At 42.8% G+C, this 27,198-nt stretch overlaps 1 protein-coding gene across 3 annotated transcripts; it reads right to left on the reverse strand.

Moving 5' to 3' along the window:
* Positions 1 to 332: 332 nt before the first annotated feature.
* On the reverse strand, positions 333 to 26,365 carry LOC121856146. 3 transcript variants are annotated; one of them, XM_042351458.1, is made up of 3 exons: positions 26,233 to 26,365; positions 15,872 to 15,956; positions 333 to 5,439 (listed from the first exon to the last, which is right to left on the reverse strand). In XM_042351458.1, exons 2-3 carry the CDS (start codon positions 15,915 to 15,917, stop codon positions 911 to 913), a joined length of 4,575 nt encoding a protein of 1,524 aa, XP_042207392.1. In that variant the 5' UTR covers positions 15,918 to 15,956; positions 26,233 to 26,365; the 3' UTR covers positions 333 to 910. The 3 variants fall into 3 exon arrangements, with proteins under 3 accessions (XP_042207392.1, XP_042207393.1, XP_042207394.1); XM_042351459.1 differs by lacking the exon at positions 15,872 to 15,956 and having other exon boundaries at positions 26,233 to 26,359; XM_042351460.1 differs by lacking the exons at positions 15,872 to 15,956; positions 26,233 to 26,365 and adding an exon at positions 11,940 to 12,191.
* Positions 26,366 to 27,198: the final 833 nt, after the last annotated feature.

Raw genomic sequence — 27,198 nt, forward strand, 5'->3', positions numbered from 1 at the left:
GGATCCGTTCGTTATAGCATACCCCACGTACTGAACTCCTTGAATTTTGGCGTCATGCTTTATCTGGTTTATTTTAATTATGTATAGAAATATTTATACAGTACTTATACTGTAGGTAAATTATATTTTACAATTACAAAATAAAATAATTCTATAATTATTTTTCAATCATCTTGAATTCATAGATTAAAACAATGAATAGCTACTACAAAGTTTATTTAAAAATATTCAAATCCTAAGGTTAGATCAGCAGGAAATAAACTTTCTATTTTAGAGGAAACTTGTGTATGATGATCCCTCAAAAGTGTATCTGGTTAAGAAAAACAACACACTGTAATGTAAATTCAAATTAAAATTTTAATAAAAAAAAAAACATCACATCTTGTGCACAAAAAGGGCAACATAAACTATCTTTGGTTCAGTTTTTTATGACTGTAAACTCATAGAAAAAGGACAGAAATAAAATTCCTTTGGTCGAGCTCCTTAATAACTATAAACTTGTAGAAAAGGGACAGAAATAAAATAACTTTGGTCGAGCTCCTTAATAACTATAAACATGTAGAAAAGGGACAGAAATAAAATAACTTTGGTCGAGCTCCTTAATAACTATAAACATGTAGAAAAGGGACAGAAATTAATACAAAAACAAAAACCTCTGAGAATCTCATTTGAACCTGTTTTGAAACGGAGTAATGCCGTTTGTTTACGCTATATCACAACAGTATACTGCACTTAACAAGCACCAGTGAGAGGAAAGAGCACATCTCATGCCATAGTACAAGTGATTAACTTCAAGGACGGCATGGGCTAGTGTTCATCTGGCAAAACTCTCACAACTGTGTCCCATGGCAAGAAACAAGACGGTAATGTCTGTTCGTGTGCTTTGTTGATCTTTCTACTGATTCAATGTTCATGTCTTTATAAACTGTTCAATTGATAATCTCCTTCTTTTGGTCTTGTCAGTGGTGGGTTTCTTGTACCTGGCTGGCTTGGGTTTGTTATATATTTCTTCTGAAGCTCCTCTATCACCAACACTGTATTCTTTTTTGTTTTTTTTGTTGCTGCTGAAGATTATCTTAGGCAGGGAGGTGTCGACTGGCTCATGTACCACGTAGATTGTCAGTGGACACCCAAAGCAGCGGGCCGTCGCCAAGTTCGTGAGTAGATTCAGGGAGAACATGGACGGGAATATCCTATAATAACACATAGGACACTCTTTAGGACATGGCTGCCGAGGGTAGGTGACCACGTAATAGTAGCCATCAGGAGGAGGTGCAACAATGTGTACCTTAGATAGTCTACTCCGAGGTAAGTCATCCTCACACAACAAAGGCTCGGGGTGGTGGGTGTTTGGGGGAGTCGTCTTGACACTTTCTTCTTTCTCTTGTAGTCTTTTGTTTCTTTCTGGGATGCGTCTTCTAGCATAGGATCTGAGAAGTGCCCTCGAGGTTGCCCTTGTGAGGTGTGTAGGGGGGATGAAGCCAGGTGTATTCAAGAACAGAGGGGAATTTTCAATGGCGTCCTTAACCCGAGACACAATGCTCTCGGACTTGCTGTCCCCGACAGAGATATACTCTGTGACCTCATCCAGCTGTTCCAATCCATAGGTCTGCGACAGTAGGATGTCCACCATGAACTCATCGTTTGCCTCTTCTGAGTTGAAGGTCAGATGAAGGGACTCCTTCTTGTCTCTCATCGAGTTCTCATGAAAAGCCTTGGCTGCTGGGAGGATGTGTTTCCACAGCTGTTTCTTCTCATACTCGTCCAGCTTCTCAAGAAAGGACATTGACGGTGTGTGTCTGTGTCGGCGGCTGCGGAGGTTATATCTCTTGACAACCTGTGACTCATTGTCTTCGTTTTCCTCCTCCATCTTGCAGGACTTATTTACCTCACCACTGTCCTGTGACTTCTTCTTGGGTTCGCCATCAGTTTTAATTTCTGTACTCACGTCTTCCAGCCCAGCTTGGGTAATATCCAATTCGATTTTATCCATAAAGTCGTCCACATCTTCATCTTCAGGTTCATCCTCACCGTCCTCCACTTCAGGGACGATGTCCACTTCACTCACATCTTCTCCCACGTGCTCCATATATTCTGCTGCTTCTTCAGATATCATCTCAGGATCCAGCTCCCTTACTTCCTCAGTTATAAAACTCATCTCCTCCATTTCATCAGTTACGAGCCCATCCTCTTTTGTCTCCTTACATTCGAATTCCTCTTTACCTTCCACTTCAGACAAGATATTTGCAACACCAGCAGCAACCTCATCACTACTTACTCCCTCAGACAGGAGTTCTTGACCAGGGATGGGCTGTACTTCACCCTTTACTGTCACAGGTTCTACCTCTCTAGTTATAACTTCCTCCATTTCGTCCCCTTTTGCAGAAACGAATTCTGCTGATGTCACTTTTTTTGGAGAAATCTTCAAAAATGCTAAGGATCCAGAGGCTCCTCCTGGATCCTCAACATTTTCGACAGCGCTAGCCTCATCCATCACCACAGGTACATTATTGGCCTCATCAACAAAGAAGTGTTCAGGTACAACCAAAGGAATAACATCGACTTCCCACTCTGTCATAGGTATGATGGCTTCTTCCTCAACTTCTTGGGGTATTCTCTCATCTCTGGTGGTCTGAGGTTCAGAAGGCAACAAACTTTCTAGTAAACTCGGTTGTCTTTGGGTAAGTTCAACTTGTAGATCATTTTTATGCAGGTCATTTTTACTTCCTTCACCTTTAGATTTAGAACTGTATTTGCCTTCGGAACATCTGTTATCTCTCTCTGGTTTTGTCTCCACTTGTGACTGACTACATAAACTCAAAACACACCCCTTATTAGCCTTAATCAGGTCTCTGTCCAGGGTCTCCTCAGATGCTATGAATTTCCTCATTCGTCTGATGGCCGACTTCCAAGGTGTACTACATTCAAGGGTGCCGAGACACTTAACATACAGAGAAACTCCTTTGACAATATCTGTTCCCATTACCTTTGAGCTCCTTGATGTCTTTAGTATGAGTTCCTTCTTTATCCTGTTCTTTAAGAAGGACAATGGATCGTTGAACCAACTCAGAAACTTGTGCGAACACGATGTCGTATCTTTGTTGGTATACATAGACCTCCTCAGCCTCCGAAAGTTCTTACAGGAGAGAATTTTGTGGTCACAGTCACAACACTGTAAGGAGCCAAAGTAAAGGTGTGATGTGGCACGGTATTCCTTCACCTTCTCCTTGCAGATGTAACAAATGAAGGTCTCAGATACAGCTGGAGAAGAGGTGCACTTCCTTGGTGATGTGGAATTCCTCAAGGTGTGATCTTTGAACTTCTTTGGTGGACCTTGATTTACTTCTTCATATTTTTCAGATCTTGAAGACTTCAGTGGTGTTGAGTCTTGTCGATGTACTCGATCAAGTTTTGTTCTCTTCAATGAGTCACCAACTGTGTTACTCTCACTTTTAATTCTAGGTGAAGACTTGTGTACTTTATGACGTTCAGAGTTTCGGTGAGAATCTTGTACTAGTTTCCCCCATTCAAATGATGGACTATAAGGTCGGTCATTATCACACGTCTTTTTAACCTTAGAATCACTGCTGTGTTTGGTGTTAGGCAAGTGCTTCAACCTCTCACCACTCAATTTAGTCAAATCTTTAGCAAATTTACTCTTGGGTCTTGATGAATCTTTGTGCACTGAATGTTTATGTTTCTCTGAATCTCTATATCTATGTTTGTCAAATTTACTCTTCACCGTATCTCTCAATGTCCTGTTTTTAGTTTGACATGAATCTTTACAAATATCTTTCTCAGTGGAATGTATCTTACTTTTCCTTGTTGGTGAATCTTTTAAATACTCAATTTTGTGTTTAGATACATCTTTAGATACTCCTCTGTCATATTGCCCTGACAGTGTATCCATCTTTCTGGATAAATCTTCCGAATCATCAATTTTGTTTTCAGATGAACATCTTTCTGTGTTGTGGCTGGTATTAGTAAGATACTTATATGAGTCTCGGTTATTCATAGTTAGTTCTTTTAAGGCTTCACCACCACTGTTAAATGATTTTTTTATCATTTTATTTGATCCTGTGAGTAAATCTTTTGATACTTCACATTTCCTTTTAAGTGAGTTGCTTAATTTATCATCTGAATCTTTTAGAATAACACTTTTTTTGTTGAGTGAATCTTGTAAATTCTCATTGTTCTCTAAACGTGAATCTTTTAATGTCTCTTCTTCAAGTGAATACATTAGCACTTCATTTGATTTTGTAACAAAGTCAATACTCTTAATGTTATTATCACATGAATAACTTAATACACCATTCTTAAATGATCCTTTTAGCACCTTATTAAAACCATTTATAACATTACTGAATTTATTAAGTGAATCTTTAGACACCTTGGGTGAATCCATAAAAGAATCTCTCGTGTTTATACGTGAAACTCTAGGTATCAAGATCTTAGTTTTACTGCCAACTGAATCATTTAACTCTTCATTGAACACCTCATTCATCTCTTGACAAGATTCACGTTTATAGTTTGACGAACTGTTTGGTGTTTTATTAACCTCTTCCAAAACCTCACTATAATGTTTAAGTGAATTTTCCAAAGTCTTTTCATCCAACACTTCACTATTGTCTGGCGACGTGAACTCTTTCAGACCCTCTGATTTATTGTTCTTGCCTCGTGTTCTTGTTTCATGCTCTTCTGAGACATCTACTATGTACTTCGCAGCAGGTAGTGACTCTGTCTGCTTACAAGGAGGAGAGGGTGGAAGTGTAGATTTGCTGATATAGCTTTCATTGGGTGTGTGTTGACGGTTTCTCTCATAGCCTGTGTTGCCATGGTTCTGGTGCTGGAGTTTTTTTACTTCAGGAAGGTTGTTTGAATGTAAGTTCTGTTGTCTCTTGTTTCCAGTTTGGTTTTGGTTGTTTGTCTGTGGCTTCTGTTGTTGATATCTTCCTTTTTGGTAGTTCTGGGATGAGGTTGAGTTCTGTTGTTGCTGCTGTAAGGCAGTCGGATTCCAGAACAGACTTGAAGGCAATGAGCAGCCATTGCTAAATGATCGACAATTCAGCCAGGAGTTGTTGAAGGAGACAGAATCTGTGTTGTAATACTGGTTTGGAAAATGGTTTTGTTGGTTCTGTTGTGAATTTGGTTGGAATGGTTGTCGGAAGAACCACGGTTTTTGCTGTTCTTGCAACAGCTGGGGGCCCTGCTGCTGGTTCTGGAACCTCTGGGGGCCCTGATGCCATTTCTGGAACCACCCGGGGCTCTGTTGTTGATTCTGGAATGACCAGGAGCCCTGCTGCTGGTCCTGGAACCCCTGCTGATTGTTCCGGAAAAGCTGGAAGTTGGAGTTCTGGGAGCTTTGGTTTCCTTCAAGACTCAAGCTGTCAGGGAACGGTACAGTTTGATGCATCAGGAGCCTGCCAGTCGGGATAGTCCCTGGAAGGAAAGAAGATTTAGAACACATGTCATTGACACACACACACACATACATACTTCATATTTTTCAGGTTTGAATTGTCAGCTGAACACCTTTGCACATTGGAAATAATTTCAAAAGTAGGAAAAATAATAATACTTTAAATTCTCTATATTTTGAAACCAAGACACTAACACAGTACCAGACACTAACACAGTACCAAACACTAACACAGTACCAGTCACTGACATTAACACAGTACGTCACTAACACTAACACAGTACCAGTCACTAACACAGTACCAGACACTAACACAGTACCAGTCACTGACATTAACACAGTACGTCACTAACACTAACACAGTACCAGACACTAAAACAGTACCAGACACTAACACAGTACCAAACACTAACACAGTACCAGTCACTGACATTAACACAGTACGTCACCAACACTAATACAGTACCAGTCACTAACACTAATACAGAACCAGACACTAACACTAACACAGTACCAGTGTAAGGGCGGAAACGATCTTCCTGCTGGTTACCGCTGCTAACTCGCTCGTTTGCTGGTGCGGACGACACTTGGGGCGGTTGGACAGATGTGAGAACGGCAGCGACTATCTGGGTCACCGGCAGATTCAACCCAGCCGCCATAGTCGCTATCTAGCTACCCCGCTGTTCGTCAAATTCTGGCTGTGATCTCATCATAGGTCCTGGACTCGTGGGCTGTGTCCCCAGACCTTCACCTATCGACTGTCAATTCTCTGGTCATCTACCACTACCATAACACGACCGTCAGTTCATCTCATTCCGTCCGTGCCCCGTCGCTCTAGGGTGGAGTTGAATGGGCGCTTCCCTACCCTGAGTGTGCATCACCCTGTTCCAGAACCTTCCCCCAGGGCCACTGCCATAGGAAATATCTGTTCATTGTTTGATTCTTTCAGTTGTTGACTCCCATTAATTGTTTGATTCTATTAATTGCTGACTCCCATTAATTGTTTGCTTCCCTTAATTGATTAACTCCATTAACTATTGACTGCATTGTTTGACTCCCGTAATTATTTGATGTTTGTTGAGTGGTGTCAGAGTTTTGTGTTATATTTTTTATAGTAAAGAGATGTCAATCTCAAACGGTTGCTTGCAATTCATCAGAAAACCATGGTCCTTGACTTTCCTTTATTAAGATCCTGATTAGTCTGGTAAGGGATTTCTATCCCAAAGTCCCAGGCCTTTACAACCAGTCACTAACACTAACACAGTACCAGTCACTAACATTAACACAGTATGTCACTAACACTAATACAGTACCAGACACTAACACAGTACTAGACACTAACACAGTACTAGACACTAACACAGTACCAGACACTAACACAGTACCAGACACAACCCAGTACCAGACACTAACACAGTACTAGACACTAACACAGTACCAGACACTAACACAGTACTAGACACTAACACAGTACCAGACACTAACACACACAGTACCAGACACTAACACAGTACCAGACACTAACACAGTACCAGACACTAACACAGCCCAGACACCAACACAGTACCAGACACTCAACACAGTACCAGACACCAACACAGTACTAGACACTCAACACAGTACCAGACACTAACACAGTACTAGACACTCAACACAGTACTAGACACTAACACAGTACCAGACACTAACACAGTACCAGACACTAACACAGCACCCAGACACCAACACAGTACCAGACACTCAACACAGTACCAGACACTAACACAGCACCAGACACTCAACACAGTACCAGACACTCAACACAGTACCAGACACTCACACAGCACCAGACACCAACACAGTACCAGACACTCAACACAGTACCAGACACTAACACAGTACCAGACACCAACACAGCACCAGACACCAACACAGTACCAGACACCAACACAGCACCAGACACCAACACAGCAACAGACACCAACACTCAACACAGCACCAGACACTCAACACAGCACCAGACACCAACACAGTACCAGACACTAACACAGCACCAGACACTCAACACAGTCACTAGACACCAACACAGTACCAGACACTAACACAGTACCAGACACTAACACAGTACTAGACACCAACACAGCACCAGACACCAACACAGTACCAGACACCAACACAGTACCAGACACCAACACAGCACTAGACACTAACACAGTACCAGACACCAACACAGTACTAGACACTCAACACAGTACCAGACACTCAACACAGCACTAGACACTAACACAGTACTAGACACTCAACACAATTATCAATAACATGTAATAAACCAGTGTATTCACTCCCAGTAAACACTGCTCCACGCTGTCACTATGTTGAAATGAACTGTAGTTTGAGCTGATCCCATCTAGTTATTATATGTCTTATTTGTGTCACTTATGTCACTTGTATATTATTTGTAATGTAACCCATTCCCCAAATATGTAACTGTATATTTCAGCCTTCTGGCTGCCAAGCTCTTCAATAAACCTAATATTATTATATTATATTTATTACCAGACACTAACACAGTACCAGACACTCAACACAGTACCAGACACCAACACAGTACTCAGACACTCAACACAGCACCAGACACCAACACAGCACCAGACACCAACACAGTACCAGACACTAACACAGCACTAGACACTAACACAGTACTGACACACAGTACTAGACACCAACAGCACCAGACACAACACAGTACTAGACACCAACACAGCACCAGACACTAACACAGTACTAGACACTCAACACAGTACTCAGACACCAACACAGCACTCAGACACTCAACACAGCACCAGACACTCAACACAGCACTAGACACCAACACAGCACCAGACACTCAACACAGTACCAGACACCAACACAGTACTAGACACTAACACAGCACTCAGACACCAACACAGCACCAGACACCAACACAGCACTAGACACCAACACAGCACCACACCAACACAGCACACACCAACACAGCACCAGACACCAACACAGCACCAGACACCAACACAGCACCAGACACCAACACAGCACCAGACACCAACACAGCACCAGACACCAACACAGCACCAGACACCAACACAGCACAGACACCAACACAGCACCAGACACCAACACAGCACTAGACACCAACACAGCACCAGACACTCAACACAGCACTAGACACCAACACAGTACCAGACACTAACACAGCACCAGACACTCAACACAGCACCAGACACTAACACAGTACTAGACACCAACACAGTACCAGACACTCAACACAGCACTAGACACCAACACAGCACCAGACACCAACACAGTACTAGACACTCAACACAGCACTAGACACCAACACAGTACCACACAACACAGCACTAGACACCAACACAGCACCAGACACCAACACAGCACCAGACACCAACACAGCACCAGACACCAACACAGCACCAGACACTAACACAGCACCAGACACCAACACAGCACCAGACACTCAACACAGCACCAGACACCAACACAGCACTAGACACTAACACAGTACCAGACACCAACACAGTACCAGACACTCAACACAGTACCAGACACTAACACAGTACCAGACACCAACAGCACTAGACACCAACACAGCACTAGACACTCAACACAGCACTAGACACTAACACAGCACTAGACACCAACACAGCATACTAGACACCAACACAGCACCAGACACCAACACAGCACCAGACACCAACACAGCACTAGACACTCAACACAGCACTCAGACACTCAACACAGCACCAGACACCAACACAGCACCAGACACCAACACAGCACCAGACACCAACACAGTACCAGACACCAACACAGCACCAGACACCAACACAGCACCAGACACCAACACAGCACCAGACACTAACACAGCACTAGACACTAACACAGTACTAGACACTCCAACACAGCACCAGACACCAACACAGCACCAGACACCAACACAGCACCAGACACTCAACACAGCACCAGACACTAACACTAACACAGCACTAGACACCAACACAGCACCAGACACCAACACAGCACTAGACACTAACACAGCACCAGACACCAACACAGCACTAAGACACCAACACAGTACCAGACACCAACACAGTACCAGACACCAACACAGCACCAGACACCAACACAGTACCAGACACCAACACAGCACTAGACACAGCACCTGACACCAACACAGCACCAGACACCAACACAGTACTAGACACAACACAGCACCAGACACTCAACACAGTACCAGACACCAACACAGTACTAGACACCAACACAGCACTAGACACCAACACAGCACCACACTAACACAGCACCAGACACCAACACAGCACCAGACACCAACACAGTACGACACCAACACGCACTAGACACTCAACACAGCACTCAGACACTCAACACAGCACTAGACACCAACACAGTACCAGACACTAACACAACACAGTACCAGACACTAACACAGCACCAGACACCAACACAGTACCAGACACCAACACAGTACTAGACACCAACACCAGTACCAGACACTAACACAGCACTAGACACCAACACAGCACCAGACACTCAACACAGTACCAGACACTCAACACAGTACTCAGACACTAACACTAATACAGACCGACACCAACACAGTACCAGACACTCACAACACACAGCACCAGACACAACAGCAAGACACACACAGAGACACCAACACAGTACACACCAACACAGTACCAGACACACACCAACACAGTACCAGACACTAACACAGCACCAGACACCAACACAGCACTAGACACCAACACAGCACCAGACACCAACTAAACCAACACAGTACCAGACACCAACACAGCACCAGACACTCAACACAGCACCAGACACTAACACCACAGCACTAGACACTAACACAGTACTAGACACTAACACAGTACCAGACACTAACACAGCACTAGGACACTCAACACCAATACAGTACCAGACACCAACACAGCACCAGACACTAACACAGTACCAGACACCAACACAGCACTAGACACCAACACAGCACCAGACACCAACACAGCACTAGACACTCAACACAGCACTGGACACCAACACAGCACCAGACACTCAACACAGCACCAGACACCAACACAGCACCAGACACTCAACACAGCACTAGACACCAACACAGCACCAGACACCAACACAGTACCAGACACTCAACACACCAGTCACCAACACAGCACTCAGACACTCAACACAGCACCAGACACCAACACAGTACTAGACGACACCTGCACACAGACCAGGACACCAACACAGCACCAGACACCAACACAGCACCAGCCACCAACACCAACACAGCACCAGACACCACAGCACCAGACACCAACATACCACTTCAGACATCAAACACAGCACTAGACACCAACAACACAGCACCAGATACCACATGGTACTAGGACACTAACACAGCACTAGACACCAACACTGCATTCAGACACCAACACAGCATCAGACACTCAACATGGTGCACTGGTGACACCAACACAGCACTAGACACCAACACAGCACTACTCAACACAAGCACCAGACACCCTAACACAGCACCAGACACCAACACAGCACCAGACACCAACACAGCACCAGACACTCAACACAGCACTAGACACCAACACAGCACCAGACACTCAACACAGCACAGACACTCAACACAGTTCAGACACCAACACAGCACTAGACACCTGGGGCCAGCACCAGACACCAACACAGGCACCAGACACCAACACAGCACCAGACACCAACACAGTACCAGACACCAACACAGCACCAGACACCTCAACACAGCACCAGACACTCAACACAGCATCAGACACCACCACAGCACTGCAGACACCAACACTGGTGTACCAGACACAACACAGTACCAGACACTGGCCAGTACCAGACACCAACACCAACACAGCACCAGACACTCAACACCAACACAGCACCAGACACTCAACACAGCACTTCCAGATTAATTCAACACAGTACCAGACACTCAACACAGCACTCAGACACTCAACACAGTACCAGACACCAACATGCACCAGTCATCAACACTACCACAGCACGACACTCAACACAGCATTAGACACTCAACACAGCACTAGACACCAACACAAAATAGACACCAACACAGCACTAGACACCAACACAGCACTAGACACCAACACAGCACCAGACACTCAACACAGCACCAGACACTCAACACAGTACCAGACACTCAACACAGTACCAGCCATCAACATCAATACAGTACCTAAATACCAACACTAACACAGTACCAGACACTAACACAGTACCAGATACTAACACAGTACCAGATACTAACGAAAGTATCACATTACTATGAAAAACACATCAATATTAAGTGATACGCAACACACACACAGACCATAGTTAACTTGTACAGCATAGTTTGTTGTCATGTGCATAGGTAACTTTATAACTGTAGCCAGGGACAGTAAATACCGGGTATCCAACTCACATGTCAGGGATCCACTCACGTTCTTGGATTACCTCGTTAAAATAATCCTTTACTCTCGATAGAGGAATAATATTAATGTTATCACGGAACGAGGCGTGTTTTATTGAGTGTCTGTATTTGTTCGTGCCTGTGTGTGTGTGTGTTTGTGTTTGTGGTGTGTGAGCGATGTTGACCCGCTTGTCAAGGTAAACTGACTACTGAAGCGACCTGCCGTTCCTGGTGTCAGGTGCTCTAACCCCACCCACTTTCAAGCGTAGACCAATCAGCCAGTGGCACATACAGGGACTCTAGCACCACATGTCGATGATTGGTTGACGTGTCTAAAAAACATCTGCATCTTTCATGTGGGGTGTTGGGTGTTGGTATGACTGTGTGGCGTGTCTTTCAACCCCGTCAATCAACAGACCTGGAAGCTCCTACGCAGATAATGAGACGTTCAACTTCTCCCGACGAAGATGGATTCCGATAACTTATTTACACGGATGAGACAAATAAAAGTTAAACCCGTAAATAACACAAAGAAATGAATGAATCTTTTGTTGTGGGTTTTTGGGGGGGTGGGTGGGGATCGAATCGTCTTGTTGGCGTTAATACTTGAGAATAAATTTCATGTTGTTAAGGGTTGGGGTGGCTAATGGCGTTGAAGGGGGGGTGTGATAATTCCTCCCCCCATATAATGAGGGGGGTGATAATTCCTCCTCACGTTATGACAGAGGGGTGATAATTCCTCCTCACGTTATGACAGGGGGGTGATAATTCCTCCTCACATTATGAGAGGGGGTGAATTCCTCCCTCACGTTATGACAGAGGGGGTGATAATCTCGTTATGACAGAGGTGATAATTCCTCCTCACATTATGAGAGGGGGGTGATAATTCCTCCCCTCACGTTATGACAGAGGGGGGTGATAATTCCTCCTCACATTATGACAGAGGGGGTGATAATTCCTCCCCTCACGTTATGACAGGAGAGATGAATTCCTCCCATTACATTATGAATGACAGGGGAGGGTAATTCCTCCCATTACATGAGGGGAGTGATAATTCCTCCTCCTCACATTATGACGGAGAGGGGGATAATTCCTCCCCTCACAATAGGAGCAGGGTGACTCACGTGTATTTATAAATTCATGTCCGTCAGGCCATCGTAGAGGATAGTGAGGACATAGTTTTGTTAGACTTATCGACCGCGTGTGTGGGGGTGTAGGGGGGTGTGTGAGGGGGTGTAGGGTGGGTGTGTGAGGGTGTAGGGGTGGGTGTGTGTGTGGGGTGTAGGGTGGGTGTGTGAAGGGTGTAGGGTGGGTGTGTGAGGGTGATGTGTGTGTGGGGGAGTGGGTGTGTCTAAGTGTGTGTGTGTGTGTGTGTGTGTGTGTGTGTTGTGTGTGTACTGTATGTGTGTGTGTGTCTGTGTGTGTGTGTGTGTGTGTACTGTATGTGTGTGTGTGTGTGTACTGTATGTATATATGTATGTATGTATGTGTGTGTGTGTGTGTGTGTGGGGTGTGTGTGGGGTGTGTGTGTGGGTGTGTGTGTGGGTGGGTGGGTGGGTGTGTGTGTCAGTGTGTAATAATAAATAATAATAATAATGATAAACGGTTTATTAATAGAGTTGCAGCCGGTGGCTGAAAATATACAGATTTACATTTGATTTAGACATAATGATATAATATGCATTGAATACATTTACAGGGCTGTACAGTACATAAATCAGGAGTTGTTTATTATTTTAACAATAGATGGGATGGTGCTGTTCTTATATCTATCGGCGCGGGCTCTTATGGGCTGAATTTTGTTGTAGTGGCGGACTGCGCGGAGTTGGGTGGGGGGTGGCAGGTGGCGATGACGAGGTGGTGCGTAGTCCACTCCAAACCTTTCCAGTGCTTGGTGGTGGAAGTCACTGAGGGATGGCATTTCCAGGGTGGAGAGCGTTGGTGTAGCCGGGTATTCTGCGTCTAGCATGATTCTGCAGGCCTTTTCTGTACCTTCTCTAGCTGACGTTGTTGGGTGGAGTTGAGAAGACGACCAGGCTGGTGACGCATACGTTAGTTTGGGGAGAATAAACATTGTAGATGGTCCTCAGCTCTGGCGTGGGTGTCCCAGTGACCTAAGTCGTCGTAGCATGTACTGTAGAGACGATATGAGCTGCCTTGACTGTGTTATTTACTTGGGCCTCCAGTCAAGTTTGTTGTCTATGGTTACCTCAGGAGTTTGGCAGACTGCACCAGCTGGAGAGATGGGCACACTGTGACTGCTGGGGCTTGCACTGGAGTGGTGGCAGTATTGATGTGCATGACTACGGTTTTGGTGTGGTTGATGGTGACCTTGTTCTCCGTGGTCCATGCCTGTAGCCTGTCCAGGGTGCCTTGGAGCGATAGTAGTCTGGTGCGGTGTTGTCACTGTAACCCACAGTGCCGTCATCCACGTACTTCCACCTGTGAGGAGTTTCCGATAGAGCGTCGTTGATCAGGATGAGGAAGCACAGTGGTCCATCATTGGTCCCTGGGGAACACCGCAGGTGAGGTGTGGGGTGTGTGTGTGGTGTGTGGTGGGGTGTGGGGGGGGTGTGGGGGGTGGGTGTGTGGGGGGGGTGGGTGTGGGGGGTGGGGTGGGGGGTGGTGTGGGGGGTGGGGGGGGTGTGGTGGGGGGGTGTGGTGGAGTGTGGTGGGGGGTGTGGTGGGGGGTGTGTGGTGGGGAGGGTGTGGGGGGAGGGGTGTGGGTGGTGGGGGGGTGTGGTGGGAAGGGTGTGGGGAGGGGTGTGGTGGGGAGGGGTGTGGTGGGGAGGGTGTGGTGGGGGGTGGGGGGTGGGGAGGGTGTGGTGGGGGGTGTGGTGGTGGGGGGTGTGTGGTGGGGGAATGTGGTGGGGGGGTGTGTGGTGGGGTGTGTGTGTGGGGGTGTGTTGGGTGGGGGTGTGGTGGGTGTGTGGTGTGGGGGTGTGTGTGGTGTGGGGGTGTGTGTGGTGTGGGGGGTGTGTGTGGTGTGGGGTGTGTGGGGGTGTGGGTGTGTGGTGTGTGGTGTGTGTGTGTGTGGGGTGTGTGGTGTGTGGGGGTGTGGTGTGGGGGGGGTGTGTGTGTGGGGGTGTGGTGTTGGGGGTGTGGTGTGGTGGTGGGGAGTGGTGGTGGGGGGTGTGTGTGGTGGTGGGGGGTGTGTGTGGTGGTGGTGTGTGGTGGTGGGGGTGTGGTGGGGGTGGTGTGGTGGTGGTGGTGTGGTGGGTGAGGTGGTGTGTGGTGGGGGGTGTGGTGTGGGGTGTGGTGGTGGGGGTGTGTGTGGTGGGGGTGTGTGTGGTGGTGGGGTGGTGTGTGGTGGGGGGTGTGTGGTGGGGGTGTGTGGTGGGGTGTGTGGGGGGGTGTGTGGTGGGGGGTGTAGAGACGATAATGTGCGTTCCCCAGTCGTATGTTTGTCTGAGTCACACAGCATAATAAAACCATATACTCCCCCGTCCTAGCACACTCTTCACAGGTGTGTGTGTACAGTATGTGTGTAAGTGGGCGTCACCCTACATCTGGCTGTGATCATTAGTACACATATGGCTCTGGGAGTCATATGTGTACCTGGGTGGACTACGGGATCCCGGGACGTAAAACAATCAATGATCTTTACGACTTCTACCCTAATGTTATATCGATCCCGGAATCATTAAAAAATATATGCTTAGAAGTGGGTGGTCGAGAACGCGTCCAAGGAAAACCTCGCGGATCAATAGGGGAGACTTAGCTAAACTGACCAGCGGGGTCGCTGTGCATTATGAGAGGCCACAAAGATCGCTGTCCTCAATACTAAATGACGATATTCGAGTATTTAGCCTCACTAACAAGGAATAAGAATTATATTCGTGAAGGCAAATCTTCAAGCTTCGGGGTTCCTTAATTCATTTTTTATCTATTAATCACCATTGTTTATATACCTCACTATCTATGTACATTCTTTATATACTTACACTGTCCATGTAAGGGCGTCATCTGTTTCTCATTCGCAAAGTTCATTGTAAACTCTCAAGTTCATCCTGCTGTGGCGGGAACACACTGAAAAAGTCATGCCGTGAAATTTGGTGAAAACGTATGCCGATGAGCTAAACGTGCGCTAGGGGGCTCTCATAATGTTTCACGAGTTATATTTAATCTTCGAACAAAACCGCGACATGACTTTGATTGTACATTATATACCGGCAGTCATTGTATATCATTTATATCCTTTCATTGTCGATGTACATTATTTATATACGTGTACTGTCTCCGTAACATTGTTCCCTACATGCTCACTGTGAACGTGTGACAATTTCCCGAATACCTCTCATCTACCTAACTGGTTATCTAACTACATATGGTGGCAAATAACTGAAAGACAAGTCGACGTAGCCACTCACACACAGTTACCAACATTATAACTGTACCCAAGGGAGGTAGAGCATTGATTTACAATCTTTACTGTTTGGTCTAAGACAATATCACACAACAGAAGCCGAAGTGCTCATTGTGATATTGATCGATCCCCTTTATAAATCTTGCTAAGATCTTTGGCTTCACTAGTTCATATACCTTAACTCTATTGTGTAATTATTGTGCCTTTCAACCACGGTCAATAAGCAGGTAACAATTTTAACAGTCACCATCATCAAAATAGTCTGAAGGTGGTTCTACTGTCACCGTCTGTCATTCTCAAGTGAACATTACGTCTATATGTCTCTTTTAGCATCATCTTTATTTACTATTATTTCACTGATTGTGTTTTCATATCTGCTATTGACGATCAAGAGTCCCCATTACCTTCGAATTTGAAAGAGCATTACAAGAGTACGAATCACATTTCATAATATATCCTGCATCATTTACCCGTTATCCATTACATATTAACTATTCCTACATACAGATAACCTTTAAAGTATCCACCTCAGCTTATTTAACCCAACCCCTGTCCCTTAAAATACTGTTAATGTGGTAAGGTTAAGCTTTAGGTAAAATAAACTGGGGTGGTTCTAGGTCTGTAAAACCTACTGTTATATGAAAGACAACCTACAACATTCTCCTTAAAGGTATTGTTTTTATAACTTATAATACCCAGAAAACGAATCTGATTATGTTTAGTAAAGATGAAGACCAAACTCTTCGTTGGGTTCACTTGTCAACGTGTACCGAGGACTTGAACTGTAACTTAACAGGGATGAATTATGGAGAAACTTGATCAAATTCATGTCTTTATTTTTCCCTTTAAGGAAAATTTTGGGTCAATACATTAAAATTTAACGATTAAAAATTTTGATTCATTTTTTGGGGGGATTCGTACATTTTTTTCGTAACTTAATAAAATCCACGATTTACTTAAGCTAAGACTAAATGAACAAATCTAGTTAAGATAGTCTCATTATTGTTATGTTATTTTACGATATTTTATTTTTAATTTAAGTAACTGGGTGTGTTCTGGCATCGCTGTTATGAAGAATATTACCCATATGAACTTTTGAAAATATATGCAGTTAAATTTCTTGTTTTTATTTATTATTAGACTAACGAATATTTATATTTATTATTTCCTTGTCTTTGTTATTCCTATCTTTCATTTGTCTATCGTAATTATAAATTCATAACCACTGCTGTTGCAATTATGCGGAAAAAACCAACAGACCGCTCCACACACTGCGCAGGTGACGTCACTATATGGGCGGGAACCAAAACACAGTTGCCTCCTCGGTAATCAATCCTTCCACTATCATACCACACAATTTTCCAGGACTAAGACATTAAATAACAAACCAACACAAGCAATTACTAGTTTTTGTTGTTTTAATAGACAATCATAGCCTTGCCATAACTTCATTCACGAGCTATACTTGCAATAATTTCTGGCAACATTGCAAAATATTTCAGATTGCCGCAGAGAATAAAACTTACGGCAGCTAAAAGTTTATAAAGATTATCGTTACAGGAAGGTCATTTACAAAGCTCGTTCACTGTTTTCGTTACACGTCATTCAGTGCTTACAGAATAATCTCGCTGATTTCGGGGACTAAATTTATCTAGCCTATTCTATCTTACGACATTTCCTCCTTCCTTCCTCCTATCTCCCTATTTAATCCTACCCACCCCTTCCCTATTACATATAATTTAGGATAAGGATAAGAGTAACAATATAAAACAAATATAAGTTAAAATAAGTAATAATTTACCAAAAAAAATCACAAATAAAAGAAAAAATTGTTATATACAAATAAATTAATAAAAAAAATAAAATAATTTATTTTTTTTATATAATAACTCACATGAAATAAAATAATGAAAACCAAACCTTAAACCAAACAAAAATAAACCTTAAACCAAACAAAAACAAACCGTAAACCACACTGGTAACCCTGTCATTGGGGTTTGTATCCTTTCGAGATAAATAGATGTTACGTACTCCAGAAAACTATTAAGTAACGTGAAGTATATCTCTTAAGTAACCTCGAGTAACTCTTTAAGTAACATGAATTAACTTCCTTTGGTATCATGAAGTATTCTTAAGTAACCTGAGTGTCTCTGGTAACCTGAAGTAACTCTTTAAGTAACATGAATTAACTCTTAAGTAGCTTTAAGTATCATGAAATAATTTTAAGTAACCTCGAGTAACTCTTTAAGTAACATGAATTAACTCTTACGTAGCTTTAAGTATCATGAAGTATCTCTTAAGTAACCTGAAGTGTCTAAGTAACCTCAAGTACCTCTTTAAGTAACATAGATTAACTCTTACGTAGCTTTAAGTATGATGAAGTAACTTTTAAGTCACTTGAAGTAACTCTTTAAGTAACCTGAAGTAACACTTAACACACTCATCGTCTCTCTCTCCCTTTTCAAGTACCTCCATCATTCTAACCCCCTTCTTGAATTCCTGTCCGTCTGTCTGTATGTCCTTCAGTATTTGACTATATAACTGTCCGTATCTGTCTTCCTATTTCTGTCTACTTGTCTGTATATGTCTGTCTCCCTGTCTGTATGTCTGTCTATGTCTGCCTGTATGTAGCTATTCCAAATCTGTCTGTCTCTGTATTAGTCTCTCTCTATGTCTGCCTGTATATTCAACGTCAGGAAATGCCAGTCTTAAGTTATGCATCTGATACGAGTTCTTATCCTCAGTTGGTGTTCGTCTTGTTCGGTAACTCAAGGAAATTGGATTGGTCATCACTACATTAACGCCGAAAGTATAATATTGCTCAGAAAAGTCGTCTTTATTGCTCAGAGACACCATATTTATGCTTAAGAAACAGTATATAGGTCAAAACCACGTAATTCGTCCATATTCACCTTATTTATTACTTAAAACCATATATGTATGTGTAAAAATGCCTTAGCGATTTCTCAAAACCACCTTTATCTCTCAAGGTCACTTACAGCACTATAGCACTACATTTATAGGTAATACACCCATGTTTATGACTCAAAAGCACATTTATGTCTCACAGACTATTTCTTGCCTCTTAAACCTATTTACGATCCAGCAACATTTATTGTTCAGGTTCATCATCTGCACAAGAAATTTAACACAACACTCCCACTCTCTTTCACTCGCTCTCACTTTTACTTTCTTGCTAACTCTTACTTTCTCTCAATCCTCCTCTCTCTTCCGTTGTCTTTCCCTATCCATTTATATATCCCCTTGGGCATGCTTTTATCTGTATTGACATTTTCCAACTCTCTCTCCACTTTCCATTTTTTTGTGTGTGTGTGGGCGTGTGTGTGTGTGTGTGTGTGGGCGTGTGTGGTGTGGGGGGTGAATCGCGCGACTGACAAACAAGCGCGCCCAAACATATTTTAAAACTCTCATAATAGAGATCGGGGTTGGCAAGTCTTCAAGAGGGTTTGTAACGTAAACAATTTATATGAACCTATACCATTGACAACCCTGAATAATAATAACTAATAATCATAATAATAATAATAATAATAATAGTAATAAAAAAATAATAATAGAGTAATAATATAACAGTAATAATAGTAACAACAATAATAATGTGACGTAAGAACTCTTTTTAACACAAGGTCAACACACACACACAAGAGCATCAACTGTTTCTAATATTTCATGGTACAGTATTATTGTAAGATGATGATTGTGAATAGAGGTGATGATGCTGATGATAATAATAATTCTATTAACCTTACATATCAATATAGCTCAAAAAATAATAAAACAATAATAATAATAATAATACAATAACAAAATAATAACAATAATAGTATTAATAATAACACTAATAATATTCAACTCTTTAACTTTATATATCAACATTCCTCAAAATCAAAATAATATACCATTTAATTTTATTGTCACATAATTCAGATTAATCTTTAAGGCGGTATCACGAGAGTTTTCCGGGACCTTCTTATCAGCAGCAGCAGCAGTTCCGTGACGAGAATAATCCAGTTAGCAGGAGTAAAAAAAAACATCACCACAACCTGTTAAATTTGGGCCAATCAGAGCATCTAGATTATATTCAGCCATCTTCTTGCAGGACATTGTATTAGTTCTCGTGGATCTAACCCTAGACCCAAAACTTGAGTGTGATTGTGAACTGTTAAATCCTCTGAGAACTCTAAATAACTTTAATAAGTGTAATTATGTACTGTATATTGATCGTATTATTCAAACTGTGTGTCCTGATGTATTCAACAGGTTTAGACGGATTATACTCGCGTCAACGACAAGGGTCTTATTGTCCTGCACAAACCAAAATCACACCTATGACCGATTACAATATTTATCTTCAAAGAAAAAATAAGTTATATGTATCATTAAACTGTATCATGTATATTTTAATAAAGATAATAGATGATTTCTTTACTTAAGGAAATTTTTTTTTACAATATACTGTAAAACACTGGCTCCAACGGCGTCCATTTTCATGAGTTTGAACCGCTGACGATATCAACAACAGCTTTGGCTTCGGCTCGCATGATAACGATGTTTTCCATCAAAGCCGTAATGAAAATACCGATAACTTGCCTGATAAACGTTACCCGGAAATATCGCTCGTGCCAACCACTTTAAGTCAAATTACGAGAAAGCTTAACCACGGAAACCTTTGAGAATACTAACGTGAGCTGGATGCCATGCCTTCGGTGGACTAGAGAGGATACGGCATTTAACGGCAACCTACTACTTAGCGACGTACTGTCTTAGCATATAGGGGAAGATTGTGTCGGCCAGCCCTGACGCCTTTCCGCTCGCTGGTCCAGGACGGCGAAGGACAAAGGTGAATAAGGTCGACTCAGGGTTCTTGTGTTTCTTTTGAGTACAGAATCATTGTCTTCCAGAGATTAAGTCATCATACTCAAGAAGGTTACGTCATCACACTCAAGAGGTAACAATCAAAAGTATATATATATATTATTTTTTAATCTATTACTTAAGAAACTGACAACAAATGGCGCTCAAATCCTTGTTTACAATATGGAGGCACAACGGAGATGATAGAATAAATAATAAATAATATATAATTAAGGAAATCTAAGCATATGACAAAAAAATACTGATTAAATAATAAAATTGTTTGGAGTAAATTAATTTGCTCACGACAAGCGATCATACAATAGCTACTCCTAAATAACTTGGCATTGCCCATCACAACATACAGGCTTCCAATCGTTCAAAGATATATTACGTACAGTTCATTTAAACCAGAGCACCACAGTTTATCTTAAATCAGTGAGATAGATGATATTCAAAGATTTTATTAACATTACTTTTTTTCTGTCGAGTTACCGATTATCTCTTTATGAATCTGTTTATATCCTGTAATTAAATGACGAATTTGGCGGGTCGATTAGGTGGGAAAAAATTACTGATATCTCGTAATTCAACTCGTTATCGTTATTTTGTGATATTTATTTTGGTTTTTTTTTTATTTCCTGACGATTTTATTTTAGTGTTGTTATTGATAATGATGTTCTAAAGTAAAGAATATTTGTCTCTGTCTGTCAGTCCTTTTTTTAACCTGACATTGAGATGAGCTGGTAGGGTGTCCTGTAGTGGACCTCTCCCCTACAACTGCGTATCCGCATTCCAATGTGACAGTATCCTAGCAACCAAGCGAGCTGTTCAGGGGGGGGTCACCACCTGCTACAGTATCCTAGCAACACGGGGGATCGCCACCTGCTAAGTCTTCGCTAGCAACGGAGTCAAGAAACACGGCGAGTTCCCACGGGTTAACTTCTGGCTGCTGTGTATATAAGCTGTCTCTCCATAGAGATTCATTCTTCTCTAAGTTCCTAAACACGCAACACCTCCTCCAAGCAAGCTCCTCGCTGCCCAGCTCTCATTCAACCTGGAGGCCAGCAACATCTCTAACGAAGCTCCTGCACATCTACCTCCTTCAGCACGCTACTCACTGAACGTGTCTTCCAAGCAAGCTCCTCGCCACACGGCATCTCCAGCACCAGACTGTCTTTCATATAATATATTTTATATAAGAAAACCACCACCTAGACTCTAGGTCCTAGAGTTTCCATCCATCCATCCTGAGTGCTAGACACATGTCACGTAACCCTACAGTCCACCATGCATCAGGGCTACCAACTGTTCGTGGCTCTGGTAGCATGATATACACCTCACCAGGGCTACCAACTGTCCGTGGCTCTGGTAAGATGATATACACCTCAACATGGCTACCAACTGTCCGTGACTCTGGTAAGATGATATACACCTCACCAGGGCTACCAACTGTCCGTGGCTCTGGTAAGATGATTCACCTCACCAGGGCTACCAACTGTCCGTGGCTCTGGTAAGATGATATACACCTCAACATGGCTACCAACTGTCCGTGACTCTGATAAGATGTTATACACCTCCAGGGCTACCAACTCGTGGTCTGGTAAGATGATATACACCTCACCAGGGCTACCAACTGTCCGTGGCTCTGGTAAGATGATATACACCTCACCAGGGCTACCAACTGTCCGTGACTCTGATAAGGACTTGTTTTTATTCGGAGAGACAGACAATACATTACGAAGGCACACATCAATATTTATATTTGGTCAAGTGTGTGTGTGTATGCAAGAGAGCATGTCAACTACAGATGGTGATGATGATGGTGTTGATGATGGTGTTGATGGTGTGGACGATAGTGACGGAAGTACAGAACACAAAGCTAATATCAAGAAGTTGGAATTTTCAATCTTTTGGGGAGGAGGAGGGTCCCAGTTAAATCACATTTCTATTATAAAGACAAAATCAAATTACATAACTAATTCTTGTATTTTACTATCCATTAACTAATAGCAGATAATAAAGTAACACAAATCAATATATTAATAGGACTTTACTTGGGGTTTTGTCAAAGGGGGGTTTTGTTCCTACACTCATTTGATACTAATGTCCCAACCTCTTTGTAGATTGCTTTGATATTTAATTGCCTATATCTTCACTATTCTTTCCTCTCCTTCCTTGAGTAATGTAGATGTAGTTATTAAGTTCTGGTGGTTAGGTTAGATTAGCATTTCAGCTCATGTGGTGACCTTTTCAAACTTACTTGGTCCACTGTTTTTTGTTTTATAGCGTGTGTGTGTGTGTGTGTGTGTGTGTGTGTGTGTGTGTGTGTGCATATAAGTATTATATACATACACACATACCCATACAAATTCATAAACATTTATACACACCGATAAATTAATTAGATGATCAAACACACACACACACGTAGATATATACAAATAAAACAGATAATCATACAGAAAGTTATATTAAAACCCAAACACACACACACATTCCTAGCTCCTTCACTCACACACACACACACACACTGTCACTCAACAGAAAACAGGGACAGTCAAGCACTTCTCATTCACCACTCACACACACACTGAGAAATTCACTCGTCATGGAACTCGACACCTCAACACCCTCCCCCACCAACAGTAACAAAACACAAGACTGCATAGAATACCAACCCTTACCACACTACAAAACAGGCCTGAACATATGACCAAATTATAAACTAACCAATGTAATTTAGAAGAGAGATCAAACCCACAGTGAACGTCTAAGATGAAAGGAATTGTCTTATGTTAACCATAATAAAATACTAAATTGCTACACTACTACTGAATAGGTTTAACAGTTAAGGTAAATACTAAAAATATGCGGTAAGACAAACACTTAGATTCTAATATCTCAAATCTCAACCGACACGACTGGGCGACTGGCGTCAGTTGGCTCTGCCTTGTACTTGGCCGCTCTCGTGGGTGTGACTGATGTGTGACTGACTTGCCTGACTTGCACCTATTTCACCTGTCAATATTTCAATAATCCTTCATAACGACCCAATTTCATGATGTAATTGTAAATGATTTTAACGTGAACAACAAATTTTAATTACAATCAGCTTCAATTACAATTTAATAATTGATCTAAGCCTGGCCGTCACACACACACACACTTCAACTACCACCCTGTTTTATTGTGGGAGAATTAAGAGCACAAATAGAATCTAGATAAACAAAACAGTTCTAGAGTATGCACGTGTGTGTGTGTGTGTGTGTGTGTGTGTGTGTGTGTGTGTGTGTGTGTGTGTGTGTGTGTGTGTGTGTGTGTGTGTGTGTGTGTGTGTGTGTGTGTGTGTGTGTTTCTAGAGACTTGTAAAGCTGCTACCTCCGTCGCACTCAACAAACTCCACCACACTGTTAAGTTAGGTTTGAGTAGCTTACGATGGGCTGGGGATAGGTTAGGTTTTGAATGATTTTTTGGGTCATTAAAAAAAACTATCCGGAAGTAAAAAAAAATTGACATGTTCAACAAATGTAAACCTGACTAAATTGTGTATTTCTTGTTACTTAATTGCTACGTCTTTTCTATGACTTTTATCTTCGTCTTTTCATTTCTACATTCATTACAGGGCGTGAGAAGAAAACCTAACCTAACCACAACAAGCCTAATGGGATGCACAGTAAACCATAGGAGTAGCTGTCCAGAGTAGGTGAAATGTGGTGACTTATTTTGTTGTTAGAGAAAGGGGGTGAAAGAAGATGGGGAAGGAAGTTATAGTTCGGAAATTGAAGAAATTCAGGAGGAGTGAAGACCGCCTTGCTGTGGATGTGTTAGGGTTGTGTCATGGGTTAGTTATTATCTGCCTATGAACTGTAGTTCTGGTGACTCATGCGACCCAAACACACACACACACGGGGGGGAAGGAGGGGGAGGGTGAGGAGGGCAGGGAAGGAGGAGTGGAAGATATTATCGTGAGGTGGACTTGTTGTCTCTCTCCATTATCTTCTCTTGCTTTCCCTCATATTCTCTTCTCCTTTATCTCTCTCACCTCACCTAACCTTGAACCTTCCTCACAATAAACTAGCCGGGGCAATCTAAAAAAAAATCTACCCCCTCAATGGAGTCCTACCTGCGTGTTGTGTGTGTAAACAAGTGATCGTCAGTCAGTCAGTCAGTCAAACCACACCAAGAACACGTGTACCACAGCTGTTGTCTAGTTTACACAGATGTACGGGCAACAGATGTGTTCTTTTGGGCTGCTACTAAGGTGAACGGAAATAAAGTCCTGGGAAAAAGGTCAAATGACTTGTACACATTGACATCACATTATATATATGATGGCATTGTACATGGGTTTGGTTAGTTTTTTTCGTTTCTTTTTCTAACTTTTTTTCTTGTGACATTTTCCTAGATTCGCTACTACACCCCACTCCACCCATCTCGGTTTCACTCACAACCAATCATCCTCCTCCACCCATCACTATAAACCATCCCTCACTATTCTGGGCTATCCCACCGCTATATATCAACAGGTCAGTCTTGCCCTCGCTCTACGTCTCTCGAGGAGTGCAAATTAAGATCTTTTTCCTGTCTCTATACTCAAGGTTCCTAATGCCGGATTAGTCTTGTCTTTTCTCTGATATAGTTTTGTATGAACGCAAACACATGCTCTACTAACACACGCACATGCTCACACTAACACGCACATACTTACACTAACACAAGCACATGCTCACACTAACACGCTGGTCATACTAAAACGCACATGCTCACAAACACACACTTGAACACAACACACACACACACACGCTCACACCACCCACACACACTCACACACACACACACGCACACTCACTAACACACACACACACCCCTAACCCCACACACGCTCACACTAACACCCACACGCTCACACTACTACCCACACAACACTCACACTAACACCCACACACGCTCACACTAAACACACACACGTGCTCACATTTTAACGTACAATACAAATGTATAGAAGCACGCAATTAATTCATAAAGCTTAATATTGAAGTAACACATGACAATGTCACTAACCTTGCATCCTTGGACAGGTAGAATGAAGCACAAATCCAACTAACACGAAATTAAGCCGTATATCCTTATGGTGTCAAAAGACATAAGTGAGGGGTGACCAAAACTATCGTCCATCTCCTCGATACAAGATCTGGTAAGGCACTACTCGCCAACGTTTTCCTGGCGCGCTTCGTCCCAGGCGGCAGAGGATTAGCTCACCTAAGTTATATGTTATCTATAAAGGCAAGTGATTATAATTAAATTTCTACCTTTATAATAATATAATTAAAACAATATGATGATTGTAGTATTTTCTAACATCAGTAAGAACAGAGTTAGAATAGAAAAAGTAAAAACGGAGAATGCAAAAAAGTAATTATCTTACATCTTTATGCCAAAGGCGCGGGAAAACGCAATGCACATTTTCTTTAAGTTTCTTCAATACTTATGTTTTTTGTTTGACTTTCACTACTTCTGTTCTTAGCAAAGGTGTTTTCTAGGATAAGTAAAAACTGAAGGACGAGAGAAAGAGGTGAATGAGATCGAACGGAAGTACCTAAGGCGAAACGGGATGGTGTTTGTTTACATTCTTGGAGAGGATCTGACAAGACGCCGCTGCCACAGACCACCTGCACGAGTTGTCCCTCTCTCTCCCCTGTGGGGTATGAGATGTTTGGTGTTCACACTTAGGATGGAATGGAGAAAGGAAACTCACAATGTGCTCTCTGTATACATGTTGTATTGGATGTACAATGCAGCTTGGTGCTGGGAAGGCAGCATGGTTACAAGCGTGATGTAGAGAGAGCTGGTTGGTGAGGACGCTCAGAGAAGGACAGCTTGTGGGTCGCCATGCTCGCCAGCGGGAGAGAGGACCGCCAGGCAGGTGGAGGAGGAGCGAGGGCCGCCAGGCAGCGGCAGAGGAGGAGGTGTTGCTGGCTGCGGCTGTAGGTAGAGAGAGAGAACACCACGAGGTCAGGTTTTAAATAG

The sequence above is a fragment of the Homarus americanus genome, unplaced genomic scaffold (genome assembly GCF_018991925.1).
Source record: "Homarus americanus isolate GMGI-L3 unplaced genomic scaffold, GMGI_Hamer_2.0 scaffold59441, whole genome shotgun sequence".
Taxonomy (NCBI): Eukaryota; Metazoa; Arthropoda; class Malacostraca; order Decapoda; family Nephropidae; genus Homarus; species Homarus americanus.